This window comes from Sardina pilchardus, chromosome 2 (assembly GCF_963854185.1).
Source record: "Sardina pilchardus chromosome 2, fSarPil1.1, whole genome shotgun sequence".
NCBI classification, from domain to species: domain Eukaryota; kingdom Metazoa; phylum Chordata; class Actinopteri; order Clupeiformes; family Clupeidae; genus Sardina; species Sardina pilchardus.
In genome coordinates, this window is record NC_084995.1 from 25,465,795 (window position 1) to 25,480,053 (window position 14,259).

The 14,259-nt window shown below is 45.4% G+C and overlaps 2 protein-coding genes across 2 annotated transcripts in view; both read right to left on the reverse strand.

The window, feature by feature from the left end:
• Positions 1 to 76: 76 nt before the first annotated feature.
• si:dkey-256e7.8 (polyamine-modulated factor 1-binding protein 1) lies at positions 77 to 3,619 on the reverse strand. The gene is made up of 3 exons (XM_062555486.1): positions 3,554 to 3,619; positions 815 to 2,316; positions 77 to 462 (listed from the first exon to the last, which is right to left on the reverse strand). The coding sequence occupies exons 2-3, from the start codon at positions 2,253 to 2,255 to the stop codon at positions 383 to 385; spliced, it is 1,521 nt and encodes a 506-aa protein (XP_062411470.1). The 5' UTR covers positions 2,256 to 2,316; positions 3,554 to 3,619; the 3' UTR covers positions 77 to 382.
• A 2,645-nt stretch (positions 3,620 to 6,264) lies between these two features.
• The window catches only part of pdlim3a (PDZ and LIM domain 3a), a 9,490-nt gene continuing 1,495 nt past the window's right edge, over positions 6,265 to 14,259 (reverse strand). Inside the window, exons 2-7 of the mRNA XM_062523492.1 lie at positions 11,275 to 11,426; positions 10,006 to 10,090; positions 9,635 to 9,822; positions 7,941 to 8,074; positions 7,330 to 7,441; positions 6,265 to 6,916 (exon numbers count right to left, since the gene is read on the reverse strand). Coding sequence (XP_062379476.1) covers positions 6,733 to 6,916; positions 7,330 to 7,441; positions 7,941 to 8,074; positions 9,635 to 9,822; positions 10,006 to 10,090; positions 11,275 to 11,426 — 855 coding nt within the window. The 3' untranslated portion in view covers positions 6,265 to 6,732. The remainder of the gene's footprint in view (positions 6,917 to 7,329; positions 7,442 to 7,940; positions 8,075 to 9,634; positions 9,823 to 10,005; positions 10,091 to 11,274; positions 11,427 to 14,259) is intronic.

The following is a 14,259-nucleotide window of genomic DNA, read 5'->3' on the forward strand; positions in this document are numbered from 1 at the left end:
TTTATTGTGGGATGTTATGTGCAGTCTTATTGCGCAGAAAATGTAAGAGTCTTTATAATTGCACATTGTAATATAGGCTACTGCCACGAGAGAATAGACTTATCTGTGGAATCAGATTTTTCGGAATTTTATTTGAATAGCCAAAGAATAACATACACAGACACACACACATTTAAGGCATAACACTGCTGAAAGGACAAATTATTTCATGTTTAAAATCATCCTGAATTACAAAGTTTTACTATTTTCCTAAAAATAAATCTTTCCCCCTGCCTATTCTACAAATTCCTGTAGGACAGGGCAGGGTAAGGGGGAGATGGCTTGACACTTGACACAAAATAAACAAGAGGAAACAAGCCTCTCTGATGCAATGTGACTGTAATTATTGGCTTTTGAGTCTCTGGGCTCTCTCCAACTCTTTTTCCTCAAATCGGATCCTGATCCTTTCGATTGTGTCTTTATCTGTGGGAGGAAGTATACATCACACACAAGGACTTCTTGATGCATCGATCATACATCAAGAAACCCTTGCACATGAACTAGGCTAATACATTTTCGTCAAGGCACCCAAACACATGCATAGAAAATATATAACAAGAATATTCTCAATGATGCTATGTTATGCACATCTATGCATAACAGGCATTACATTTATTTGGCACAAGAGAAAGCACTGACTGCACATTAAATAATCTATGTGGTTATTGTTATTGTAGCCTCACAGTGAATGTGAATACTTAAGCTCTATTTTACCATTGCTTTCAGTGGCTAAAAATGGCATGTTATGGCTTGTAATTTGTAACTCACGCCCCACCTATATGGCCTTGTTTGACGACGGTCTGCATTGGGCTCCCCTCGGTGGATAGTTTAGTTTCCTCTCTGCCGGTTCTCTTGTGGTCATCATGGGCCTTGTCAGGTGTAGAGCCAGCAGACCTACACACTCCAGACACCCTGTCTTTAAGCTGGAGGCTGATGCTGTCACTGCTAGTGCACCGTCTCATGGAAGGGGCTTTTTCTGTTACCGAGCCAGTGGATCTATGAGCTCTAGGACCGTTCTCTTTCAGCTCAGTGCGATGGCTGTTACTCTGTGTAAAAGCATCTGGGGCACGGTTGCGAGCAGGACTACCAGATCCACGGGCTTCTGGGGCTCTGTCGTCTACCTGCACTCGCTCTCTGAGCTGGAGTGTGATGCTGTCACTGAGGTTGATGTAGTCCTGGTGCAGAGCTTTGACCTCCTGCTGGAGCAGGTTCTTCTCCTGCTGCACTGTCCGAAGGCAGCTCTCCAGGATGGCCTGCTCCTCCTGCAGTGCCTGGGCACTCTCCTCTGCGTGGGTGCCCCTCTCGGTGCTCCGCCTCAACTCCTCCTTCAGCAGCCGGTTCTCCTCCTTCAGACGGGCTAGGGCCTCAGGTGCAGCCTCTGACTCCTCATGCTGGCCTGTGGCGAGACTGCTCATGGAGAAGCTGGCAGTTGTGGTGAACTTCTCGTCCTCGAAGGAGAGCCTGCGGCAACCCCCAGTCTGGCCACCCACCCTGGTGCCAGCTTTCTCGCTGGCCCGTAACGGTTCCAACTTCTCATCTTGGATCTTCTCGCTTCTTCGGCTGCCCAGTTTCTCTTCAAGAGATTTTTTCTCGGTGGCTAGCTGCTTGTTGTGCTGCTCAAGGATGTCATTCTGGCCTTTGAGATCCTCGTACTTCTGCAGGAGCCTCTGAAGGTCGCGGGCGCACTGTTTGCAGCTCTTCTCGGCCTCCTTCAGCTTTTTCTTCAAGCTGTTGTTCTCTGTTCTCAACTGAGTGTGTGTGTCTTCTTGCGACACAGTTGTATTCGAATCTCTATCAGTTTTCTCAGAGGAAAATGCCCCCTTGTCTCTGAAACTGCCATTTGAACTTTGATCATCCGGTGTTGCCTCCGGGTCACTCATTTCAAGTTTGCCTACTCGTAACCTCTTATGCAATTTCAAGTTGTCTTCCTCAAGTGTCAGCATGGCATTGTTTAACCTGCTTATTAACTTCTCTAGCTCCTCTATCCGCTGGCCACTGCTGTTAGTTGTCTTATTACTATCACCTGCACTGTTTGCTCTGGCACAGAGGTATGCTCCAGAGGACCCAGCCTGTGTGGATGTTTTGCTAGGTGATGGAGTGAGTTTCTGAGGAACCTCCCTTTCTCTGTCCATAGAGAAGGACTGGTAACTACATTCCATATTAACTCGTTCAGGTGTTCTGTGAACTCCACGGACAGGACTATGCGTACTGTTCATGTTGAATCTCAGGTAGGCCTACTCTTGGAAAATCTTCATTTGTGCACCAGTTTCTTTAACCCTGTAACAAATTCAACAAATAAGATAAATATAATTTCCCATATGCAAATTATGCATCGTTCATAACATGTGCATTGTGCGTGTAAGAAGAGAAATATTAACAAAGTCATGTTCAAAGTTCTTGTTTTATAGTAGGCATTTCACATACTGTAGGCTACACCAGGGGTTCCCAACCTTTTCTGGCAGATGACTGTATTTTGATGTCACAAAATGTTGGCGTGCCCAGTCATTCACAATATAACACCCAGTCGAGAGTGGTACTTTGATTTTCCCCAAATGTACTAGCATAATAGTTGTTTGGCTCTTTGCACGTGTGGTTGTTTTGATACTTTGTTTGGAACGTTGATAAAACATGATTATGTCAATCAAGCATCTCATGTGAGCTGTCAGGATTCAGTCAGAGATTAGGGCCACCTTGGATTTCAGGCGACCCCAACTGATAAGATGAGATATTGGGTATCTTATAAATGACCAGTACATCACATATATTACATTACCTAAAAACAAACAAACAAACAAAATGATTCATAACCCCTGGCAAATATTGATTACCTCTGCCAAGGAGGTTATGTTTTCATCAGGGTTTATTGGTTGGTTTGTTGGTTTGTTTATTTGTCTGTCTGTTTGTTTGTTCGCAAGATAACTCAAAACGTTATGGATGGATTTCGATGAATTTTTCAGGGAAGGTCTGAAATTATGTCTGGGAGTGATCCGTACTATCACTTTGGCCATGGAGAGAGGCAGTAAGAATCATTTTGAGAGCTGCGATGGCAAATACAGATGTTTGAAAAGGGTATGAATAATTTTGGACACGGCATTTGGAATAAGAAATATTTAAAAAGATGAAAACGCTTATGTTTCTGATTCAATGTTTCTACCACATGACTTACCACCCGTTTGACATGTGGCAGTGTCGCTTTCAACTTGTCATGAGAAAATCAACATTAAATCATTATTTGCAAAGGGTATGCATAATTTTGTTCATATGAAAGTATGTATAACTGTATGTAACTTAGACATGGGTAGGCTTATAATGCAATGCTTCAAACAACGCAGGCGAGTGATAGTCAAACAATGAATTCGCTTGCTAAGACATTTGGGAAAACGTCGTTCTCAAATTGGTGTTACAGCAGAGATTATATGAGATGCGCTGTCTCTCACAACATATTGTGATTGATTGGGGTCGCCAACGTTTTGTAATCGTAGTTACAAAGAACAACAAAAATTGATTACTTTACCTTATCGAGAGATCATTGACGTTAGCTAGCTAGCACTGGTAGGGTTACGTTAGGTCAACTAACATTACCTTCAAATAACTCAAGGTTTCCATAGCAATAGAATTGTCAGAGTTGTCAGGTTCTTATCTAGAACCTGATAACACGCTGGTTCTAATGTTTCTGTCATTCCCCACTTGTTTTGAATAATTTACCTTGTCAAAAAAGAAAGGCATTATTGAAGATATCCACATAAATATAGTATATTATTTTCCTGTTGTTTTTTTGCGCCCCACCAGACATGTAGGCCTACAGTATCTATGCCCACACCTTGAGAACCACTGTGCTAGAGCACAGAAAACATATTGTAGGCCTAGCCTATCATAGTTGTATAGCCTACAAAGAGACCTCCAGTGAAAATAGGAATTTAGACTAGGACGAAAGCTTACTCCCTGACTGTACTCAAAACTTGAATTCTGATTCCAACACCTGCAGATGACATGGTAGGCTACCACAAATCATCACTGATGGTCATCATCACCTCCTTAGCCCAGGTAAGATACTTTTAACGTTGTCTCCAGGAGACAGGAGTAGTTTGCCATTAGGAATGAGTCACTTAGCCTCCCTGGACACGTGGCTGATGCAAGGCTCTTGATGCTCATGGGACTCCAGCCTTAGTCCACTCCTTGGGAAAGTCCTCCAAGCTCTTGAAACAGTTTTGTTTAACAATCCTCTCAAGTTTGTGGCCGCCATCCCTTTTGCTTGTGCATCTTATCCTAGGAATTACTTGCCCTTTCCAGTCAACTTTCCATGAATTGATACATACAGCCCTCTTTGAGCAGCCAGCCCTTTACTTTTATATGGCATTTCCTATTGGCCTATGCTGGCGATCACTCTGAAAGCCTGAGAAAGACATAAATAATAGATGAAGGATTTTCAATTCAGACACAACAAGAAATTAGAATATAGGGCTAACAGAATTCTCTACAACCATGCTAACCGCCATTTCCACTGGGGTTTACGATTTTATTAATAGATAAAACTCTGAGCTCAAGTCAACCTACTCAAGCTGGTGCACTTCCTCAGTGCTAAGGGGTTGTGGGAAAAAGCATCCAGATAAGCTGAGTGACGTAGCTCAACTTTGCTTACAGCACTAAACCAGATCCATAGTTGACCCAGGGGTAAATGCACTGATCTGGGCTTTCTGCCAGTGTATAGTTCACATGTGTAGCCTACTGACTCCCATACCCTTTGCAAGATAAGATGGTGGCTTGCCAAACGATGTGAAACTGGTTGTTTTTGCCATACACATTCTGATAACAGTATACAACAAAGACCAAAAAGAAAAGCAACAGGAAGAGAGAGAGGGAGAGAGAGAGAGAGAGAGAGAGAGAGAGAGAGAGAGAGAGAGAGAGAGAGAGAGAGAGAGAGAGAGAGAGAGAACACTAGCTGGAAACATGGGAGACAAAGCCCCCAGCCGACAAACCAGTCGTGTTGAAAGCTCAAACTCCCAACAGTGGACAATCCAGACACCCCACCCCCATCCCCATCCCCAAAACGGTGTAACATTATATCCATTTCATTGAGCCACAGCCCTTTGGGTGATAAAGCCCCTCTGGTTGATAATCAGACCCCGGTCCAGTTTTACGAGGCCTGACACCTGCTATAAAGGGACACTGCTGCATATCAATATCCCTTACCTCACCGCACAAACACCTCCAGCCTCACACCTCCTCCAGGGCAGAGAGGTGGATGTCTCACTCAGCACATCAAATTCACATTTCAGAGCTCCCTTGGGAGTCTTCCACCACATTGAACTAGATGTATGGTGGGGCGCACACCAACACTTTATATTAAAAACACATCAGGTCCATAGGTTTACATAGCTGTTTGAATTATTTTTTTTGGTAGAAAACAACTGATTCCAGATGTTTAAGCCATCAGAGATGTCACAAGAATGCTGTTTGCTTGTGTGAACACTAAGCTTTCCCAGAAGGAAAACAGAGAGTACTGTATATGGAGGTTGCCTCTGCTTATAACTCCATTCAGTTGGCTTTGATATCCTCCAAAGGAATCAATCAAATAATATGACAGAGAATTGTTCTAATTAAACAGAGAAGACATCAGTCTTTGAATAAAGCTTTTGACGTTCTGACTCCAGGCTGGATTATCATTTCCATACAGTGATGTCTGAATTTGATTTGTGGCCACAGGGCCTGGCGTCACAGGCGGGATGGGATCGCGTGTGTCCCCCCCTCCCCAGTGAGATGTGACAAAGGGGACAGCTGAACTCAGGGGAGGTGATGGATTTACTCCACAGCCTCTAACTGCCATGTGCCCCAACACTTCTGTCTACACAGGCCAAAGACATCTTTACAACAATGGATGGAATCAATTCTTGGCATTGTTCTGAGAGTAGAGTTATGTGAGGGGACGGCAAATCACATCTGAGTGTTCAATTACAGGGAAGTGGAGAGGAACTGTCGCTTTTAATTTCGCTGTGAAATATTTGATCCATGTGGAATTGATTTCCCTTTTCAAAACCTTTACTGGATTACTGCATTTAAGGTACAGTCCCACTCATTTTTTTACCATATTATTCTAATTTCCTCCTCGTTACCATTGCAGCCATGCATGCCACACAAGTGCCATGTCACCCAGCCGAGGAGATGTAACCAGGCCGACAAACAACCAAGAGAGTGAGAGGAACACAGAATAAAACTTTAATCAAAATACCCATTCCATAAAACATGTGCAAAACACAGCATACAAACAAATAAATGTTTAAAATAAACCAAAAATATTCAGGTCCGATATACAATGGCACATGAACATGTTTTGAGAGCAGTAAAGTGGCACTAACATTCAAACAAATCTCATGTGTATATGGGCCCTATGTGAAGTGAAGTGGACAGGTGAAGGGGCTATGTGTGAGACTGCAGCATTCGAGAGTGCCGACGACACTCTTCCATTCACTTGAGTTCAAAAAGTTTTGCTATTGTTCAGGTCCTTTAAAATATTTCAATTGAAAAGCCTTACACATAGTACCTTTGATCAACAAGTATTTACTCATTCAAGATTTTGTTTAGGTTAACGTCACATTACCAAATATGGGCCAGCAGTACCTAATTTCCAGAGTGTGAAAGTGTGTGTTGTGGATCACACCTCAGTGTGCAGTACATGTATGTGTGTGTGTCCTATGCCTAAGTGTAAGCTGTGACGAGATCGTGACCCTCTGGAGGTCTTGTTCGGGCACGGGCGTGGATCTCACAGTAAAGTTGACCCTCCACGAAGAAATAGCCTTGCTGCTTCAAGTTCATGTCACAGTCTGAGCACACAAAACAGCCAGGATGACGGAACTTGTCTCTTGCCTTCACCACCGTCCCCCTGTGACAGATAGTAAAGAGAACAGGAGAGAAAGTGTGTGTGAGAGAGAGAGAGAGAGAGAAACAGCAAGATAGATTGGGAACAAATGGGGAAAAGATAAAAAAGAAACCGATGAATTATTCTGGACTGAATTTTGACAAGATAAGAATTCATATCCCTGTACTACACTATATAATCTTAGATAGATAGATAGATAGATACTTTATTGATCCCCAAGGGGAAATTCAAGATCTTGACCACAAAACTGGTTTAATCAATTGTTTGACAAACTAAAAAAAGACAAATCTATATGGTGACTTTTGTGTTTGTGTATGTAAAAGATACTGAATGATCATCGGAAATCAGAGTTAACAGACTGTATCTTTGACACGATACGAGAAGAGGGGTGAGATGAGATGTTCTGTGCCACTCACACTATCCCATTGCCACACTTGTCACACACGGGCAGTTTCTGCAGGTTCCCAGCTGGAGCGGCAGGTTTAGCGGTGGGAGCCCTCACGGTCCTGGTCACCATTGGGCGAGTACCTAGACAAACGGCTCGTCAGTCGTGCTCAAAAAGAAGTAGTTTCATCTGCAAACCCATTACAAGGCTACATACTCAACATTTAGATATTAAAGGTACACTATGGTATTTCTGGCGACTAGAGCTCCCTCTAGAGTCATAATGTATTAGTTACTCTGTCATTGTAAATAGCAAACTTCTCGTGACTTATCCCCTTGTACACAACGCAAATGCTTTTGTTGTGGAGGTTCAGGATTATTATTGGCAAAAATCTCCGAAGAGCTGTATCTGGTAACAAGGTACTGTTTCGATATATCCTTGTGAGATTTAGTGAGTTAATTTACCATCAAATTGGCTTTGTAAAAGTGAAAATCTTGCATAGTGTACCTTTTAACCCAAAAACTAATTAAGAGTGTATGTTATGTCATGCTAAATTGGAACTGCACTGCACTGCACTGCACTGTACTGCATTGTGTGTGTGTGTGTGTGTGTGTGTGTGTGTGTTGGTGTGGTGTTTCTCACCATCGCTGTCGACAAAGTCCTGCAGGGCCTTGAAGGAGCCGGACTGGCGGGGTTCATGCGGCTCATCCAGGCCCTGCTCCCTCTGCAGCATGCGGTACACGTCCGACTCCTCTATGGAGGTCAGGATTCTGGGGCTGGGGGCAGAGGGAACCGGGCCAGGATGTCAGCAAGAACAAGCACTAAAAAATAACCTTTCTGCTAAGCCAATTTTGGTAACTACTCTTGGCAAAAGTGCACTCTTACAACAAATATGTTGAAAATAATGTCCAGATAGAGACAGCACAGTTTATGTTGTTTCTAATACTTTTCAACACTTGCTTTAAGAGTGTGGTTCTTCATCTCTAAGTGTTGTATATAGCTAAAAATATCAAAGAATGGAGGGTAGAACGAGTGGGGGTATTCTTGTATCTGCACCATTAGTGAATAGTAAATATGACTTCATTTCAGTGAGTTGTCTCACTGCTAAATGAACATGAGTATGAACTTCTCACTTCACATGTTCTTTCCATACAGTACATCCGTGTGTCCCATTGAGGAGAACAATGAGTGAACATTAGACACAGAGAAAGATGAAAGTGTTGAGACACGGCTACTGATTTGAAGAGACTACTTGAGGAGTTTTTATTCTCGTCCTTTTGATTAACATGAGACAAGACTAAATGTCCCAAAGCAATTATCTAAAATCAGACAACAAAGAGTATTAAGTGCAACAAGCCGTGAAAATAATCAAGTAAAAGCCTAATTTGGCAAACCACTGAAGAAGTGTGATTGACCAATCTTTCTTCCTTCCCTAGCTAAGTTCAGCCAGCCTGCTGAGATGAGAAGTGAGAAAAGGAGGCAAAAGACAACAAGAGAGGGTGAAAGAGAGAGAGACGAGAAAGAGAGAGAGAGAAAGAGAGAGAGAACAGGGGAGATAAAGGGAGATGGAGAGAGAGGCTCATTCCTGTGAGCTTGGGTAATCTGCACACTGACACCACACATATCTGCTGTTCTAATGGGAGACATATGACGGTTTTGGAAGATGTTGTGATCACACACAAGCACACAAGTGTGTGTGTGTGTGTGTGTGTGTGTGTGTGTGTGTGTGTGTGAGAGAGAGAGAGAGAGAGAGAGAGAGAGAGAGAGAGAGTGAGTATGTGTGTGTGTGTGTGTGTGTGTGTGTGTGTGTGCGTGTGTGTGTGTGTGTGTGTGTGTGTGTGTGTGTGTGTGTGTGTGTGTGTGTGTGTGTACAGTATGTGTGAGAAGGCAAGTGATTATTCTGACTCAAATCAAACAGAAGTGGTGGGGTGACACAGCAGTCTCACTCCAGAGCTGGATAACATTTGCCCAGAGCAGACCAGAGCTGTACTGAGATGTAAGATCCCCAGAACTCTTTCACAAGACCCCGATGAGGGCTTAAGCCTCTGCTACTGTTGAGGTGTAATATACTGTATGTGGGCGGCCCTGTCCTGTAGTGATGGAACACTTTAGCAGGCTGGTCAAATGCTGATGAGAATTGGAGGAGAGGAAGCCTGAACACTTAGGCCAGTTGCTCCCCTTTCCCCTCCACCATCAGGGGATCAGGCCCATTACAAAAACAAGCAGATCTGTGCTGGCCTGGCAAGATATTCACTTGGCTATGGCATAGCCAAAGAACAGTAGTCCATGCACGAGATATGTCCAGTGGTCTGAGACCTGATCATATGACTGCTCACCTCACAGGTTTGTCCTGGACCAGACCCCTCATCTGCCCGTGCATGGCGTCGTGGATGTTTCCGGAAGAGTAGAGTCCGATGGGGGTGTTGTAGGAGGCGCTCACCAGCTGACGCTTGTCATCAATGTTGGCTGCAGCCACAAAGGGCTGGGCCTGACGGTTATGGCCTGTTCCTATTGGTTGATACTCCTGGAAGTAGGTATTAAAGTCTGCTTTATTAGCTGTAATGGATCTGAAGACACTAAAAAGTTGGACTTGGCTGATATAAATGTCCACACATGCCTACATGCGCACACACACACACACACACACACACACACACACACACACACACACACACACACACACACAGAGACACACACAATCTCATACCTGTGGCTCTGCTTCTAAGTTGATTTTAAAAGGGTTGACTTTCCCACCCTCCGATACATTTGGAGACCACAGTCTGCTCTCAGGCCTACCGAGTACAGAAAACAAAAGAATCAAGCAGTCACCAATGGTCTAAAGGCCTCACATGAGGTCAGCTCTGTCAGGATCTGGCAACTGATTGTCCTGATCAGGGTTGAGTGTCGTCTGGCTATCACCATACTAAGCTCAGTCTTTTTAGATTGAATATTAGTATGGGGAGTCAGTCTGCGCTTTATTTCTACTGCACAAGAGGCGTGCTCTCTCGGAGGAGGGGCGGGACTATCGAGCTCTATTGGCATTGTTTAAATGACTCTGTACACTGGGATAATCCTTCAACCAATCAAACCAACGATCCGGTGCATCTTGGATAAGCTAGAATGTGATTGGAGCCAAAGGTTGTGGACAGGAAGCAGGGGAGATAGATGTGCAGGTTTCCAGCCTGAGCTGCCGGGGCAAAATCAAAATTCGCTGGCAGGTCAGGCAGGGTTCACCCAGCCTAGGTTGAGTGATCAAGCTCAAAGAACCCTACATACTGTAGAAGTGCTTAAAGGTTCTAGCTGAAGAACCCCACATAGATGGGTCTACATGTTCTGAGTGAGCTGATAGCAGCAGCAGCAGCAGCAGCAGTATCAGCCTGCACCTTCAGCTCAGACTCCCTGTGCTTTAGCACTGGCTCAGAAGCATGAATCAAAGAACAGGAATGTGTGTGTGTGTGTGTGTAGGGGGGGGATTAAACTGAGATGAGTGGGAGATGGAAAAAAGAGGCTGATACAGAGAGATGGAAAGATAGAAAGATGAAGAAAAAGAGGAGGAGAGAAACAGGACAGAATAGGGAAGAAAGATATGAAAAGAATCAGAGACAGGAGGAGAGAGAGAGAGAGAGAGAGAGAGAGAGAGAGAGATGAGATGAGGACAGTGATAGAGGGAGGGACGAGAAGAAGCTCCTTGCACTGACAGGGGATCTCCAGATCACTAACACAACACAAAACAGGCTGTCTGCAGCCCTAGATTTAGAGCCCGTCAGAGGGAAATGATTTGCAGGTTTTCCAACCATCACACTTACAGGAGCAGTGGGACTCTCAGATATCTATCAGACCTGGATGCTTCAGCGGTTAACATCACTGTGCAGGAAGGCCAAATCATTTTGAAAAGAAAAGTAAAGCCTTTGCATCTCTCTCTCTGTCTGTGTGTGTGTGTGTGTGTGTGTGTGTGCACGCATGCATGCCCTCTCACCTCTCTATAGTGAGACACAGCTGATGGCCACAGTCCTTGATTCTGTTCTGGGCCTCACAGTGCATCAAGTTCTCAGCAGGCATGCCTCCAATCGCTACGATGACGTCACCAGGACACAGACTAGCCATGGCCGCCTTACTGCCGGGGTTAATCTGATTACACACACACACACACACACACACACACACACACACACACACACACACACACACACACACACACACACACACACACACACACACACACACACACACCAGATAGATAGATAAATGGGGCAGGAATGAAGAGTGTTTGTTGGAGATAGAGGAGACAGAAAGAGTTTATTGAAAATAAAATGTAAGATAAAGCTTAATTTCAGACAGCATCACAGGCTAAGAATAGAACGGATGTTAGTAATGTGTCTGGTCTTGGATTAGTTTGGTTTGTTCAACGCTACGTTCTGTAGCTACATGCAGACGAGCCAATCTCTTCATAGCAAACAGTATCAGGCTTCAGCTTGAGCGCCACCGACAACTGACATCATGAGGGAGACATGTAATTTTCCTTCCCCTCTATCTCTCTCTCTCTCTCTCTCTCTCTTTGGACCGTTCACACTCTCTCACTCACAAACAGGAACACACTGTAGCTCTGCTCCTTATTTAAACCTCATTATAGTTTAACATGAGATCTATCTTTTGAATGCTGCTTTTGATGGCATGGACACAGCAATTGGACGTTGGTTTCCCCAGCATTTTTTTGCTACTGTATGCATCTTCTGATCAGCTCTTGATAAGGTCGCATATTCTACTGGCATCTGACATTTCTACTGTTCCTCTCCTCTGTACAGTATATGTAGTGAATTGTGTGGTTCCAACGCAGAGGAGAATGAACTCTATAAGACACGTGAGGACAGGAGGATGAAGAGAAATGAACAGATGAAAGAGGAGAGGAAAACAGAGAAGACGGGAAGAGGCCTGAAAAGTTGTCTTTGGTTTAAAATAAACATCGTTCTCTGTCTGTGGGGAACCATCCCTTTCTCCTTCGGATGCTCCATCTGTTCTTGTGCTGTGCTGTGTGATGGAGTACCACAGGCTTGTTCCTGAACTTTGTGTGTGTGCGCGTGCGTGTGTGTGTGTGTGTGTGTGTCTTTTGAAATCCTTTTCCTCAGTGGTATGTATGCTCATGTAAACTGTTTCTCTTAGCGTCAGTCTCTTCCTCTGTTTCACGCACACAAGTACATCAACATCTCTTTACTCCAGCTTCTATTCTCTGCTTCTCTCTCTCTCTGTCCCCCACCCCCCTGTGCCCCCCTTTCTTTCTCTCTCTCTCTCTCTCTCTTTCTCTCTCTCTCACACACACACACACACACACGTACACACCACACACAGAGTAAACAGATCTTGTGGATTGATGGTGTGCAGAGTAAACCTCTCCGAGCTCAGTCACATGAACACAAGTATCTCTGCATTGCATTATCAGCCCAGCCCGAGCGTCAGATCCAAACCCTTGATCCAGCCTCACCCACAGGAATCACACATCTGAGCCACAGTGGAGGCAGATATAGCAACATCACGGACCCTGGCTGCGCTGTGTTATGGACACCTGAAGTCTGAGACCAGGCACTGGACCAAAACCCGCCCTGTCTCCTGGTCATCCCCCAGAATGTGTGTGTGTGTGTGTGTTTGGGGTTATCCTACCCCATCTTCTCCTGTCAGTGGACCGACAGAGAGGCCTGCCAGAGACCCGAGTGTGAACTGCAGATCTACGCGGAGCGTCACGCTAGGGAAGTAGGGATACCTCTCCAAGGTCACGCGGCTATAAATAAGGCGAGGGGAGGGACGGGACCGCTGGGAAAGACGGATCGTGGAAGAAGCGGAGATTTACGGAGCCGTGGGCGTTTTCCCGGCCCAGTGAGTCTGTGCAGCGCTCCTGTCTCCTGTCTCCTGTCGGGTCAGATCAAGCCTCGGCGACCAACTCCCGGTCCCCCTCCCCAGGAGCGTATATGTCTGCAATCAGCCTGGCTGTCTGGCCCGATCGCTCCTGAGCAGAACCAGCACTGTGGCCCTCATATCTCCCTCATATAAACCCCCCCACGTTACCTCCCATTGTTTTCCTCCACCAGCTATGCGCAACTAAGGAATATCACTTACTGGACTCCCCTTGCGTCAGAGTGCCTGCTCCCCTGGGGACATTAACAGTGCTCTGTTTACATTTCCAATTGACAAGAGAGAAGGAGGAGGGGGAGCCGTAGGCCTCTGTGCTGACCAAACATGGCCGTGGCGGCGGGCGCGGCAGTGTGAAGAGAAGTGAACGAGAGCTTAGGGTAACGCTGAGTGAACTGCAGGAATGCACCAAAGGGCTAAATCTTATTAAAAGACTCGGCACAGCACGGCCAAGCTGTAAGTCTATACAGGCTTGGAGCCGGAGCCGTTGGATAATCAATGAGCGCTTTGTGCCGGGGTTATTAAACGAGGAGGCAGGAGAGGAGAGGAGAGAGGCTGATGGATGTGTGTCCTGTGGAGGCTGCGGCCTCATAAGACACTGTGGCCTCCGCGGCCTCTGAGTCACACACCACAGCCAAGACAGCTCGGCTCTTTTACGCGCTAAATGTGATTACGCCAGACCACAGCCTGGTGCGCTAGTGGAAAGACCTAGCATCTCTTTCTCTCTCTCTCTCTCTCTCTCTTTCTCACCCCATTTCCCCCTCCCCAGACCCTTCATCCTTTCATCGTACTCCTCCTTCAACAGCTCGTTTGGAGGAGAGGGGAGACAGGTGTGAGCGTTCCTGTATTGCAGTCGGGAGGCTCATTTGGATGACGCACTGCTGGCAGTTTTAGCAAATGGTCAGCGACCCCCCTCCTCCTCACCTCGTCCCCGAGCCTAAATATAGTCCCTCACGAAGGCTCTGAATTAGCCCCGCGCTGGATGGCATTCTTACACAGATCGTTAATGAGAGAAATGAGAAGACAAGAGAGTGAAACAACGAGCAGAAGCGCAAAAAGCCAA